This window comes from Hippocampus zosterae, chromosome 1 (assembly GCF_025434085.1).
Source record: "Hippocampus zosterae strain Florida chromosome 1, ASM2543408v3, whole genome shotgun sequence".
NCBI classification, from domain to species: domain Eukaryota; kingdom Metazoa; phylum Chordata; class Actinopteri; order Syngnathiformes; family Syngnathidae; genus Hippocampus; species Hippocampus zosterae.
The window spans coordinates 36,402,069-36,417,604 of NC_067451.1; the positions used below are offsets into that span (position 1 = coordinate 36,402,069).

Here is a 15,536-nt window from a genome sequence, read left to right on the forward strand (position 1 = left end):
CCAGAAAGTGACTGCGAGTGAGCACACCGCATGTTTGATGACTCTGCCACGTTGCTATTAAAAGTCACATAAAACGTAAACCTTGTCTGCTGACCATTACATCGGCTAGGCTAGCTTAGCTGTTGTCGTAGTTCAAAGCTTAATATGTGGCATGGGTTGGGTCGGCGCCGCAAGTACGTGCTCGCGCGCACAGCTGAGAGCAGCAGACTATCGACTGCTGAGTGCTGAGACGCGCTTCACTCGAGTGACGTTGCTACAGTACGTGCTTATTATGGAGCAGCTTCCGGATAAATAAAAATTGTCCGCCGCGTAGAGCCATTTTCCTCTCCTTTTGGAGAATAAGGTACCGGTATTCATTAAAATCTCCTTGTCTCACCAAGTGCCTCTCGGATTTTTGACATGTCTTATTGTGTGTGTGTCTTCTCCACAACAGAGGAAATAGCATGCATTAGATGCAACAGACTGAAATTTAAAACACTGGAGCATCTTATTTTTCTAAATCAAAAATTGTGAAGACAAAGCCCACAAGCATCCTCATTCACATGAATTTCACGTTATTGAAACACATTGAATGATACAATATGAATGCATGGATGTGAATGATATTGTCAAGGGTCGATGTCATCTTTATTGTCAAATATGCTTTATGTATGACATGCAGCATAGATTAAATTTCTTCCTCTCAATCCTCAGTGCATACATGCATGTAAACATGCTGTGCATTAAACACACGCAGCTAAGAAAGGATAGCAGCTACACTATATAAAAAAAGACGTAATCTGAACAGTATAGACAATATAAACAGCATAAACAACAACATAAACAATGGCACTTGTGGCTACACTGAGCTTTTAACTCATTCAGTACCAGTCATTGGGTAGAGTGAGGTAGTGCATTGTATACACGTCATCATCAAATCAGTTTGTTCAGTCTGTCAAGTGGGTTGGCTGCAGGGATTTTGAAGGTCCAGCAGGTGGCAGTGGTCAGCGACACAGTATCGGTAAAGTATCAACACAGTGTGTCACTGTGTCGACAGGCCTCATGAGGCCTCATGGACCCATCACTACATAACAGCAACCAAAACACGACTGAAACAAACCTGATTGCAGCAAACAAAAAGCAAACAAACAAACATGACAGTAGCAAGAGCAAACAATGACCCGACACCAAGTGTTCGGGCAGGAGTCCTTTTATACAACTAATTACCAAATGACCAACAGGTGTGCAGCTGCCTGGGGAGCCCTAAAGTGCCACCTGTTGGTCCCTAAACCGAATCATGACAGTCCCAATGATCCTACGAGCTAAGTTCTCTGGGGCTTTAAGCCCCTGGCAGGGTCACCCATGGCAAACAGGTCCTGGGTGAGGGACCAGACAAAGCACGGCTCAAAAGACCTCTTATGATGTGTACTATATATGGACCTCAGTTTCCCTTGCCTGGACATGGGTCACCGGGTCCCCCCTCTGGAGCCAGGCCTGGAGGTGGGGCTTGTTGGCGAGCGTCTGGTGCACGGCCTACACCGATGGGGCCTGTCCGGGCTCAGCCCGAAGAGGCAACATGAGTCCCCCTTTTCATGGGCTCACCACCTACGGCATTGTCCAAAGGGGTCGGGTGCAGTGTGAGCTGGGTGGCAGCCAAAGGTGGGGACCCTGGCGGTACGATCCTCGGCTACAGAAGCTAGCTCTAGGGACGTGGAATGTCACCTCTCTTGCAGGGAAGGTGTGCAAGGTAGAGAAGTTCTGACTGGATATAGTCGGACTTGCCTCCACAACTGCCTGGGCTCTGGTACCAGTTCTCTCGAGAGGGGTTGGACTTTCTTCCACTATGAAGTTGCTCACGGTGAGAGACGCAGAGCAGGTGTGGGCATAGTCATTGCCCCCCGGCTCAGTGTCTGTACGTTGGGGTTCACACCGGTTGACGAGAGGGTTGATTCGCATGCCACCTGGAAGAAGTGGCTGGGGAGAGGGAAGTCTGGGCTTCCCTGCTAAAGCTGCTGCCCCCGTGACCCGACGCCGGATAAGCGGTAGAAAATATATGCATGGATGGATGGAGAATGGAATCGAACCCTGCACCTCTGGACTTTGAGGCCGATGCGCTAAATAAAACTTTACTTTGTGCTGCTCCCTACCAAATACTGAGTATATCAGGTGACTACATTGGCATGGTTTGTAACATGAATTGTGAATATAGATTGTTACAATTGAGTTGGTTCAAGATTTAAGGTTTGTCATTTCAGTCTTATGCAACTACATGGTGCAATGACTTGTTGTCAATCAAGTTTCTGTCAGGTGTTTCAAACACTTGTTCGATGTGTCAGAGATTTCAGCTCAAGCTGTGTGATTGTCCATTGTTAAAACCTCACACCTCTGACTTTTCAGAGGGAGCTGGCGTTTTGCTGGCTTTTAACTCAGCAGTCAGTCTGCTTCTAAGCTGGCGGCGAGGTGGTGCCACAGGCTCAAACCCTGAGTGGGTGGAGAGTGCAGAAATGACCACTTGTTTTTACTTTGAGCACCCGCCTCTCCCAAGTCCACAAACTTATTTGTCAAGGAATTCTCGTTCTCGCTTCACACGAGAGATCTCATTTACAAGTCAAAGGGTCTTTGTTCCAAAGCAGGTGGTCACATTAAACAACAAAAACGTTTTGATGATCCTTGCTCAATAATTCTTTATCATAACAGCACAAAAGTGCTTTCTTTTTCTTTTACACTCCGTCCATGCCAGGGAGGGGTCAATCGATTCATCGAATGAATATTTTAAACACTGCACTTCTTTTCCCACTTCCATCCAACTCTTGCAGCTCAGCTCAAATGCACTGAGAAAAGAACGGATCATTTTCTTTCTCAAAGAGTTGTTCTGTTGAACGAAACATTCACATTTGTGAATGATACAACACTAATATGCTGTATTATGTGAAAAATTTGCACACTCTCCCTAAAAGATGCCCCATCCCCATCTGCAATTGAATCCTGAAATATGAATAAAACAGTGTTCAGTTTCAGACAATTGCTTTAATTTTAAGTGCCCTCTCTGTCTCTTCCCCCCCCCCCCTCCCCACTCTGGTAAGCTCTCTGCAACTCTGCAGTTCAACGGACCACTTGGGGGGTCGCGCTTGGAAAAGGATGCCTTTGGAGCTCTTGATTCTGGATTGGCCCGTCAGTTTTAACCCTGCTGTACAACTGTGAGATCAAGCTTATGAGGCCCATGAATGTGAATATTTAATCAGAGATTCAATCGCGGTATTTTGGTCTTGGCAAATGATTGTGGTGAAGCAGGGGTTGACACAGAACCGCAGCCATGTCAGCACTGGGATTTAGGAAGGCTTTCTTTGCCAGTCGGAGTCTGGTCATTATACAGTCAATCGTAAATTTGATTTATCATGAAAAAGTAAAAAACAATGAGATTCCTACCCTCCTCCTCATCTGGCAAAATTCCACTCCGGCACTCATCTCATGTATTAATGCAATGTGCTGACTTCTATCCTGAGGCACAGTGGACAACATCTATATGGGTTTAGCATCAAGAGGCAAACAGAAGAAAGAGATTTGTTCAAACTTTTCTTCATCCGTACATTTTTTTTTTTTTTGGCACAGAAGGTTATGAGGTTATTATTTTCAAATGTACAGTGGGCAGTGTTGGGAAAGTTCATTTTCTATGAAAATGACCATATTTTCACAACCATAAGGCGGACTTAAAAGTCTTAAATGTTTTCCAAAATGGACGGGGGAGGGGATTTATAATGCCTTATGTGTGAAGAGATGATGAGCACTCTGCTAGACTGACTGATGTTGTGCCAAAACACTCTTTATATCAAGGAAAGGCGGACATTCCTGAGGACAGCATGGGGAAGGGTGCGTGTTGTATGAGGACATCAAAGGCACACCCACAGTATCTGTAGATATGCCGGAATGTGCAGTTTGACTAAGGATCCCTGAAAATGACACCAACAAAGAAAGGAAAGCACAGATTAAGCTGCAAGCTATCGGTTATGCGGATGCCCATGGGAATTGAGCAGCTGCGAGAGAAATCAAGATCAACGAATCCATAGTGTGCAAGTGGTGAGAGGGAACCTGGCGTGTTTAATGGAGAACTTGCTCGGCTGTTCATTTCGGATACAAAAGATGAGGACTTTGATGGATTTGTGGATGAGAACTCATCAAAAACACGATGTGAATACATTGTGACATACTTAAAATAAAGTACTGTAATGCCCCTCAGTAGCTGAGAGAAGGATGCTCGCAGTCGCTGATACTCTTAATCATTTTTAATAACAAAATAAGTAATAAACACACGTATTCAAGGAGTTGCTGTTCGCCACAACTCACGCCCATGTGCTCCACACTCAGACTAACTCCCGGAGCCAATACTCCCCCCAACCTGGCTCCTCCCCTCCCTATGATGTCACACAAATACAAGAAACAGATATTACACTGCCCTCCCCTTTATGAAACCCTCGCCCCGAGGGTTCAACAAAAAAAGTCCTCCAGCCGTCGTGGTCTTCGTCTCGGCCTCTGTGGTCGGCCTGGCTCTGAGTCGATAGCACCTTCAGCTGGCTGGCTCGGGACAACATTGATGGGATCTGGGGAACATGGATCCACATGTTCTGAACTGGCGGATGAAGTGGACCCCACCTCAAATACAGGAACACCGCTGCCCCGGTAGGGGGCCAACCTGTCCTGATGTAGGGCAACCTTTCTGCTCCTGGGGGGAACTGCCACCCGATAAACTTCCTCCCCCACCCGCTCAAGTACCCTACATGGACCGTCCCAATGGCTGTCTAGCTTGGGGCAGCGCCCTTTTTTTCTTTTAGGTGTATACACCCTAACCAGTTCCCCAGTCTGGAAGTTACGCCCCTTACTCCGCAAGTCATAGTTTCGCTGTTGACGTGCGCCGGCTTTCTCCAGCTGGTCCCGCGCGAATGCGTGCGCTGCCTCCAGCCGATCCTGCAGTTTCCGGGCATACTCCAGCCCCGGCTGGTCCTCTGAGCTGCCGGGAGGTCTTCCAAACGCCATCCCTGCCGGTGTCCGAATTTCCCGGCCCAGCATCAGCAGAGCAGGAGTACAGCTCGTGGAACTTTGGACCGCTGAACGATAAGCCATCAGTACCAGCGGAATGTGCTGGTCCCAATCACGTTGGTGTTTGGAGGTGAGGATGGCGAGCTGCTGCTGCATGGTGCGGTTAAATCGTTCCACAAGACTATCGCTCTGCGGATGCAAAGGTGTGGTGCGTGTTTTCTGCATGTCCAGGCGTTTACAAAGAGCAGCAAAAACTTTGGACTGAAAATTTTTACCTTGGTCACTGTGGAGGATATCTGCAGTCCCAAACCGACAGAACATGCCCTCCAGTAGCGCATCCGCCAGTGTCTCCGCCTCTTGGTCTGGCAGTGCGTATGCCTCGGGCCACTTAGTAAAATAGTCCATCGCACATAGCACGTAACGGTTCCCTCTGTCCGTCATGGGGAAAGGGCCCATAATGTCCACAGCAACCCTCTCCATGGGCGCCCCAACCCTGTGTTGCTGAAGCGGTGCGTGCGATTGGTCTTGAGGTCCCTTGTAGGCCGCACACTCGTCACAGCGCCGGCAGAAGTCCTCTACGTCCCATCGATGCTGACCTCAATAGAACCCTTGGCGCAGCCGTCGGAAGGTCTTGGTGCTGCCAAAGTGTCCTGAGCCGGTGCTCCAATGGCATGCTCTCAGCACCATCTCTTTAAGAGCTCCGGGCACTACCACCTGCCATCTCTCCTCCCCGGTGGCTGGTTCCTTCCAGGCACGCTGCAACACGCCGTCCTTCATGCGTAACACAGCAAACTTGCTCCAAAAGCCTTTGGTGGCAGCGTAGGGTCCCATCACTCCTTCCCAGGGTGGCCTCCAGCCACTCTGGACCCACTGTCGCACAGGATTGAGATCACGGTCCTCTTCCTGCTAGGCAGCCCACTCTGTAGTGTCCACAGCCTCCAAGGTGCAGCATGACGGTCCAGCAGCAGTCGCTTCCCCACGCAGCTCCAACTCCATGGCATCCCGCCGGTCGCAGTAGCTGCAGCCACTAACAGAACATGGCCGCCGGGAAAGGGCGTCAGCGTTGGCGTGTTGAGCCCCAGCCCGATGTACCACAGTGAAGTGAAACACCTACAGCTCCTCCAGCCACCGTGCTACTTGGCCTTCTGGTTCCTTGAATGACATCAGCCACTGTAGTGCAGCGTGATCTGTCCTGATGGTGAAAGGCACGCCACACAGGTAATACTTGAAATGGCGTGTAGCCAAAACAACTGCTAGCAGTTCACGTCTGGTAACACACTAGCGTCGTTCACTCTTGTTGAAAGTGCGGCTGAAATAGGCCACCACTTGCTCACCTTCCGGCCCCACCTGAGACAACACCGCCCCCATGCCGACATTACTTGCGTCTGTGTCCAGCACAAAAGGTAAGGCTGGATCTGGCGGGGTGAGAACAGGAGCATTCATGAGGGCTCTTTTTAGGCTGCAGAACGCCTCCTGAAAATCCGGCAACCAGAGGAAGGGTTGGTTGTCTTTAAGGAGGTGGAATAAGGGCGCCCCGATGCAAGAGAATCCCTTCACGAACCGTCTGTAGTACGAGGCCAGCCCCAAGAAGCTTTTCAACTGCTTCTGGTCCCTTGGTACTGGGCCAATCTTTAATGGTGCGGACCTTCTCCTCCAGCGTGCTGATGCCCTCACCGTTCACTCGGTGGCCCAGGAACTCCACCTCCCGCTGCATAAAGTGGCACTTTTCTGGGTGCAGTTTCAGCCCAGCCGCTGCAATTCTTCCCAGCACCAGTCTCAGAGACTCCATTGCAGCCTGAAAAGACCCACCATGGACGAGGACATCATGCATAGTCCGAAACTCATGACCATAAACTGCCAGTGTCCTCGGGTGGTGCAGAATGCCGTCTTGGGTCTGGACTCCTCGGTGATGGGGACTTGCCAGTAGCCACTGCGCAGGTCAAGTGATGAGAACCACGCGGAGCCTGAGACCAAATCCAATGTCTCGTCTATCCGTGGGAGCGGGTAGCAGTCCTTTTTTGTCACCTTATTGAGCAGTCTGTAGTCCACACAGAACCGTGGTCTGGTGCTCTTTTTTCGGGGGACTATGAGTACGCCAGACGCCCACGGACTATCGGAAGGCTCGATGATCCCTGCCTCGAGCATGGCACGGATCTCCTGATCCGCGGCCTCCTGCTGGGCCAGAGGCAGGCGTCGGGGCCGAACCTTTACTGGTCGCGCGTCACCGGAGTCGATATGGTGCTCAACCAAGTGAGTGAGGCCCACCTCATTCTCACTGAGGGCAAAGATGTTCTCAAATTCCCACAGCACCTGCCACAGCTGCTCGCACTGCTCGACATCCAAGCCGTCACAGTTCTTCTCCCAAATGGACCTGATAGCCCCAGTCCGGTTCTCTGTTGGCCGACCCGGGGTTAACTCCACTGGCGTGGCTGGGCTGGATGTCATTGGCCCCGCCAGTGAGCAGTCCATCTCGGGGCGAGCTGACTCTACCCGATCTACCGTCGACTGTCGAAGAGTCAGCGCTGCTGCTGCATTGGACAGGCTGGGTCCGGTCATCCGCACATCTGTGTTCTCCGCTGCAGGGTCTGCATTGTTGACGGCCACCCCCGGAGTACCCTGCCTAGACGCCAGGATCAGCCCTACATGCTGACCACTCGGCAGGGTGATCCCCCCAGCTCCCAAGTCCACCACACATTTCACAGCTTTTAAAAAGTCCCGTCCAAGAATACAGGGATCACTCACATCAGCTACCCAAGCTGAGTGGGTTGTCGACAGACCCCCCAGGACGAACAAAAATGTCCCTTTGCCTCTCATCTCGGCTGTTTCACCGGTGACTGTCCTCAGTTTTGTAAAGGTCAATGTTAAGACGGTCCCTACTGGAACAACGTCAGGCCTCACAATTGTGGCTGAAGACCCAGTGTCCACCAGGGCTGTACAGGAAACGTCCCCAATCTGCACACGAACATGACTGGGGTCCCCCACATCCGTCCAGCCCACCGTTATAGCTTTCTCTCCGAATGCAGGTTGCAGTTCCCGGTTAACAACTGAAAGGGTCCGCGTTGTCGAGGCTACACGGACCCTTTTCCGTTTCCCTGCTTGTTCAACAACTTTGGGCAGCGCCGCAGCAGATGACCTGGCTGTCCACAACCCCAGCAGACAGTGCGCTGGCCTGGGCTCCTCCCCTTCCGACAACGAGGTGGCCAAAACGGGGCAGGCGGTTGTCTGTAGCGCCCCCTTGGTTGCAGTCTCCCACTCTGTAGCGAGAAAGAGTGCCTCTCCCAGCGCTGCCGGCTGGGCAAGCTGGACGTGCAGGCACAGCTCATCCGGTCTGAGAGCTTGGATGAACTGATCGCGTATCAGTTCATTTTGGATTTCATTTGGCATTCCAGCATATGCGCGCCGACCCAGGCTCTCAATCTCATGAGCAAGACAATGGAGTGGCTCACCGGAATGTCGATCACGCTGCTTGAACTCACAGCGCAAAGAGTCCCTCAAATTAAACTCCCCAAAGCGCCTCTGCAAAGCACCCACCAGGGCGCTGTAATCGAGTCTCTCTCCGGGGCTCAACAGCAGCAGACAGGATGTAGCCTCCTCCGTCAGCGAAAGTGCTAACTGCACCGCTTTCACCTTGTCCGACCAACCCGCTGAGTCGGCTACCAACTCGAACTGTGCTCTATAAGCCTCCCAACTTCCTTTCCCGGAGAATTTAAGAGCTTTCATGGAGGGCCACGCGAGCCCAAGGGCGCCGCCATGCATGTTTACGTCCGTTGAGATGGCAGCGGCACCTGCTGCTACATCATGGCGTAACTCCATTTTGGCGGGCCCGCGCTCATTTTGGCGCGAATCAACAGCTTCCACCTCCGTGAGTCGTCACCTTACCGTGGTGGAGGGGTTTAGTTTCCCAATGATCCTAGAAGCTAAGTTGTCTGGGGCTTTATGCCCCTGGCAGGGTCACCGATGGCAAACAGGTTCTAGGTGAGGGGCCAGACAAAGCACGGCTCAAAGACCCCAATGATGAATACAATAAATGGATCTAGGTTTCCCTTGCCCGGACGCGGGTCACCGGGGCCCCCCTCTGGAGCCAGGCCTGGAGGTGGGGCTCATTGGCAAGCGCATGGTGGCCGGGCCTACACCCAAGGGGCCCGGCCGGGCACAGCCCGAAGAGTCAACGTGGGTCCCCCTTCCCATGGGCTCACCACCCATGAGAGGGGCCAAAGGGGTCGGGTGCAATGTGAGCTGGGCGGCAGCCAAAGGCGGGTACCCTGGCGGTCCGATCCTCGGCTGCAGAAGCTAGCCTTTGGGACATGGAATGTCACCTCTCTGGCAGGGAAGGAGCCCGAGCTGGTGTGTGAGGCAGAGAATTTCCGACTGGATATAGTCTGACTTGCCTCCACACACAGCCTGGGTTCTGGTACCAGGTCTCTCGAGAGGGGTTGGACTCTCTTCCACTCTGTAGTTGCTCACGGTAGTTGCTCATTGCCCCACGGCTCAGTGCCTGTACATTGGGGTTCACAACGGTAGACGAGAGGGTTGCCTCCCTCCGCCTTCGGGCAGGTGGACGGGTCCTGACTTTTGTTTGTGCATATGCACCAAACAGCAGCTCAGCATACCCACACTTTTTGGAGTCCTTGGAGGGTGTGCTGGAGAGTACTCCTGCTGGGGACTCCCTTGTTCTGCTGGGGGACTTCAATGCTCACGTGGGCAATGACAGTGAGACCTGGAGGGGCGTGATTGGGAAGAACGGCCCCTCCGGTCAGAACCCGAGTGGTGTTTTGTTATTGGACTTCTGTGCTCGTCACGCATTGTCCATAACGAACACCTTGTTCAAACATAAGGGTGTCCATAAGTGCACTTGGCACCAGGACACCCTAGGCCGCAGTTCAATGATCGACTTTGTAGTTGTATCATCGGATTTGCGGCCGCATGTTCTGGACACTCGGGTGAAGAGAGGGGCGGAGCTGTCAACTGATCACCACCTGGTGGTGAGTAGGCTCCGATGGTGGGGGAAGATGCCGGTCCGTCCTGGCAGACCCAAACGTATAGTGAGGGTTTGTTGGGAGCGTCTGGCGGAATCCCCTGTCAGAAGGAGTTTCAACTCCCACCTCCGACAGCTTTTCCCATGTTCCGGGGGAGGCGGGGGACATTGAGCCCGAGTGGACCATGTTCCGTGCCTCTATTGTTGAGGCGGCCAATCTGAGTTGTGGCCGTAAGGTGGTTGGTGCCTGTCGTGGCGGCAATCCCCGTACTCGGCGGTGGACACCAGCAGTAAGGGATGCTTTCAAGCTTAAGAAGGAGTCCTAACGAGCCTTTATGGCCTATGGGACCCCAGAGGCAGCTGACGGGTATCGACTGGCCAAGCGGACCGCGGCTTCGGTGGTCGCCGAGGCAAAAACCCGAGCGTGGGAAGAGTTCGGTGAGGCCATGGAAGCCGACTTCCGGACGGCTTCGAGGAAATTCTGGTCCACCATCCGACGTCTCAGGAGAGGGAAGCAGTGCACCACTAACACTGTGTACAGTGGGGATGGGGCGCTGCTGACTTCGACTCGGGACGTTGTGAACTGGTGGGCAGAGTACTTCGAAGACCTCCTCAACTCCATCAACACGCCGTTCCTTGGAGGAAGCAGAGCCTGGGGACTCTGAGGTGGGCTCTCCTATCTCTGTGGTTGAAGTCACCGATGTGGTTAAAAAGCTCCTCGGTGGCAAGGCCCCAGGGGTGGATGAGATCCGCCCGGAGTTCCTCAAGGCTCTGGTTGTTGTGGGGCTGTCCTGGTTGACACGCCTCTGCAACATCGCGTGGTCAACAGGGAGAGTGCCTCTTGATTAGCAGACCGGGGTGGTAGTCCCTCTTTTTGAAAAGGGGGACCGAAGCGTGTGTTCCAACTCCAGAGGGATTACACTCCTCAGCCTCTCTGGTAAGGTCTATTCAGGGGTGCTGGAGAGGAGGGTCTGTCAGGAAGTCGAGCCTCAGATTGAGGAGGAGCAGTGTGGTTTTCGTCCCGGCGTGGAACAGTGGACCAGCTCTACACCCTTACCAGGGTCCTCGAGGGTATGTGGGAATTCGCCCAACCAGTCTACATGTGTTTTGTGGACTTGTTTCTACCGCCTTTATTACCATTTCGTCTTACTGTTTATTGTGTATGTTAAATCGCTCCATGTACAGCACTTTGTATGCAGCGATGGCTGTTTGAAAGTGCTCTATAAATACTGTTGACTTGACTTGACTTGGAGAAGGCGTTTGACCGTGTCCCTCGGGGAGTGCTTCGAGGGTATGGGGTACCGAACCCCCTGATACGGGCTGTTTGGTCACTATACCACCGATGTCAGAGTTTGGTTCGCATTGCCGGCAGTAAGTCGGAATCGTTTCCAGTGGGGGTAGGACTCCGCCAAGGCTGCCCTTTGTCGCCGATTCTGTTCATCACCTTTATGGACAGAATTTCTACGTGCAGCCGAAGCGTTGATGGTGTCCATTTTGGTGGCCTCAGTATTGCATCTCTGCTTTTTGCAGATGATGTGGTGCTGTTGGCTCCTTCAAACAGGGCTCTCCAACTCTCACTGGAGCGTTTCGCAGCGGAGTGTAAAGCGGTTGGGATGAAGATCAGCACCTCCAAATCTGAAATTATGGTCCTCAGTCGGAAAAGGGTGGAGTGCCCCCTCCGGGTCGGGGAGGAGATCTTGCCCCAAGTGGAGGAGTTCAAGTATCATGTGGTCTTGTTCACGAGTGGGGGCAGGAGGGAGCGGGAGATCAACAGGCGGATGGGTGCAGCGTCTGCTGTGATGCGGACGTTGTATCGGTCTGTCGTGGTGAAGAAGGAGCTGAGCCAAAGGAGCTCCCCGCTGCCTGCTCTTCTTCAGAAAATTTGGTCGAGTCTCGAGTTCAGCTGACCAATTCCATGGTTAGTTTTTTTTGGAAGAAAAATACATCCGGAGGCTAAGGTGACAAATGAAAGGGAAAAAAAGATACAACACAAAATAAAATTAGCAAACAAAGAGATTAGGATGAGAGAAGGAGCAGAGCAGAAGCAAGAGGGCCACAGTAATAAGCCATGGTCAACAACCAAGCGAAAAATATTGAAATTCAAACCCTCAACCTCCGCACTGTGAGGAAGGTGTGCTCACCACCAATGTTCTGATTTGTACTTCTCATTTGTAATCACCTTCAATGACTCTTGCACGGCACATTTGCTTCATGGCTCATTTCACATATTTCAAGGTTAATTAATTAATATCACATTGCTTGTGAAATCAAAGTAATCTGCAAACCAAAGAAATTCATTTGGGAGAAATCAATTTGAAGCATGCAATTTGATCGGACACGAGCTAAACGTGTTAAATATTCTGAAATTTTGTAACTCAAATATTAGCTGTGGAGTTGACACATTTGAATAAAAACTCTTGTCATATTTGATACAGTTCCCGTGTCAACTTTATGGGTGACCCATTCCCAGGATGAATAAGATGGCCCACAGGAATATGAGCCTAATAACTCATCTCGTAGTCAACATGATGATGATATTTCAGTAACTGTCTTCCTTGCCTCCCTTTTGTTGAATGAGTTCCCCTGCCAGAGTTTTATTAATTAGTGTAATTAACCCATAAAATGAAGTTGGGTGTGAAATTACCCCCCCCCCCCCACAGCCCTCCCCGGTTTTTCAGTGATTATGCTTCATCAAATTAATAATCCTAATTAAGCACTTTGACAGTTAATTTAAGAAAATGAATGTAAATACTAATTATGGGGCGCACCATACTAGTCAGGCACAGTGACCCCCCCCTCCCCCAACCACCCACCCTCCCACTCCATACAGTAGAAGTCTTTCAGGACTCTAAAATACCTGCATACATCTATATTCCACATGCGGGCTGTCAGAATTCCAAATGACTTCTAAAATTGCTGCAATTTTTCTGTTCTGGCCAATAGATTTTCTGATCCCTCCCCAATTGTTTCCAAGACACACGACCCGAGCTTTGAGGACTTTTGGCTTTTTACATTTCACAAGTCATGACAAACTTCATCTCATCTGTTTGTAACTTCACAATTTTTCATCTTCAACAGCTTTTAACGAGCTAATTGCTTTTTCTCGATATAGAAATGCAAAAGCCCTTCAGAAAGTGATGATCGAGTCATATTGATGAAGATCTATAACAGGGTATCCAGATGGTCCATTTGCAGGTTGGGGAGACATCGTGGCCAACCGAAGACAGAGGTGGAATTTGTCACTGTCCATTTCTTAACTACCAAACACATCACTTCTGAATAGTCCATGTGGGGCATAATTATTTTTTAACATCTCTAAAGCTACTTAGCTTGAGCCTTTCTAGTTATAAAAAGTTTAAAAATATATAATCATCATAATAAAAATTATGAAAAGACAACTGCTTACTTCAGCAGTTTCTTATAGATCGTTTAAAAGGAGTCACTTTTTTTTTCAGGGAGAAGGATTTATTGACAATAAAACGCTGTTTCAATTTTAAGAACAAAGCAATGTGTAACATATTTGCACCTCTAGGAATAGTATGAGATGCACACATTCAGGGTAAATGCAATCACAATACAGTCGGGAACTTGTAAAATTGACTGCACACTAACTACGTGATGGGTTTTCAGGATCGGAAAATTCTGAACTTCTCTTCAGACACCTTTCTAAACCTGTGCAACCTTAAGTAATTGAACAAGCCAATATGTGCGTGTGTGTGTGTGTGTCCATGGAGTCCAGTTAAGACAGTTAAAATTCAATACTCTCTTGTCTGATCGAAAGCAACCCCGAAAGTAAGCCTGGATGCTGCTCCTCCGATAACAATTAAGACCATTATACCTAAAACACTTTGGAGGTGCACTACGAGCATGACTTTGAAATCAAAGTGCGGTAAAGTGGAGGGTGCGGCGAGAAAAATTCAAATCCAAGATCATTTTGACGTTAACATTAAATGTCTAATTATAACAAGGAGTTAGTAAAAGCTAGAAAACAACACTTTTCTGAAATCATTAGTAAGAACCTCAGCAATACACGCACTCTATTCATTGTGGTTGACAAATCAAACAGCGCCAAAACTCTTCTCAATGGTTAAACATTCATTCATCTTCCGAGCCGCTTGATCCTCACTAGGGTCGCGGGGGATGCTGGAGCCTATCCCAGCTGTCTTCGGGCAGTAGGCGGGGGACACCCTGAATCGGTTGCCAGCCAATCGCAGGGCACACAGAAACGAACAACCATTCGCACTCACACTCACACCAAGGGACAATTTAGAGTGTTCAATCAGCCTGCCACGCATGTTTTTGGAATGTGGGAGGAAACCGGAGCACCCGGAGAAAACACACGCAGGACCGGGGAGAACATGGAAACTCCACACAGGGAGGCCGGAGCTGGAATCGAACCCGGGTTGAAGCCGACGTGCTAACCACTGGACTACCGGGCCGCCGGTTAAACATTTGCCTGGCATTTTAGTGAAAATTCTAAAACGATGCATCACTTAAAATCACCAAGGAGTACCGTAATTTCCGCACTACAAGGCGTACCTAAAACCATTCAGTTTTTCTCAAAAGCCGACAGTGTGCCTTATAGTTCGATGCGCCTTTGCTTTGCAGTGCATAGCTTTTCTTTTACAGTTAAATGTTGACCATTCAGAAGTATGATATTAAGCCACAGCATGGCAGAGCTGTTTCCTTGTCAGCAGACATACCTCACAACTGAATGTCTGTTCAAGCAGGCTGTGAAAAAATAAAAGCAACAAAGATGTGTGTTGAACATTTCTTCATTTTGTATCCGGACAGCACAAAGGTCACTAATTGTAATAGGGAGATTTTTTGGGGGGGTCTAATCCTGATTAGAAGTCACAGAGACCGACAACTAATATTGGTACCCAGTCAGCAAAGGCATCTGGCCCACATTCAGCATGAAACTTGTACAGCTGGCCTTGTGTCGGCACTGGCATAATGCATATGGGCCGAACACGGCCCAGGAGTAGCAAAGGAGGCACTGGTTTGACTCTGGCAAACCAGATAGGAGCCAGTTGTGCAGTGCCGTATTTGGGCCAGAAATCAATTTAGAACTCAGGCCCATATATGGCCAGCTAGTATTGAGCCACCCTTAAATGCAGTTTCAGATTTTTTTTTTCTACACTAAGCCTTGTTTTACAATTGCAGACCTATGCGGAATTCCATTCATCACACACACACACACACACACACACACACACACAAACACACGTACTAATTTTTGTGCACGCTCGCGAGTGCACACGTACAAATTAAACGTGGTCAAGTAAGATTATGTTGTAGTCAACTGGCGTTATCGAAAGAAGGTACAAGTACAAGTTTTGAATTTTCATGTTTTTTTTCCTCGTACGTACTTTAATATACAACAGTCAATAATAATAATAATAATAATAATACATTTTATTTGAAAGTGCTTTTCATCACACTCAAAGACACTTTACAAGAGCTTAAAACACAGGATAAAAATGTGCACTTAAAACAAGCATACATAATTTACAAAAGCACATTTAGATGAACAAAAAGCAAAATGGGT

General features: G+C 49.7%; 1 protein-coding gene across 1 annotated transcript; it reads right to left on the reverse strand.

The window, feature by feature from the left end:
• Nucleotides 1-3,866: 3,866 nt before the first annotated feature.
• LOC127600090 (uncharacterized) lies at nucleotides 3,867-6,831 on the reverse strand. The gene is given in 5 exon segments (XM_052064449.1): nucleotides 3,867-3,926; nucleotides 4,822-5,601; nucleotides 5,695-5,880; nucleotides 5,944-6,627; nucleotides 6,629-6,831. Coding segments are annotated over 5 exon segments (1,881 nt in total). The 5' UTR covers nucleotides 6,800-6,831.
• Between the last annotated feature and the right edge of the window lie 8,705 nt (nucleotides 6,832-15,536).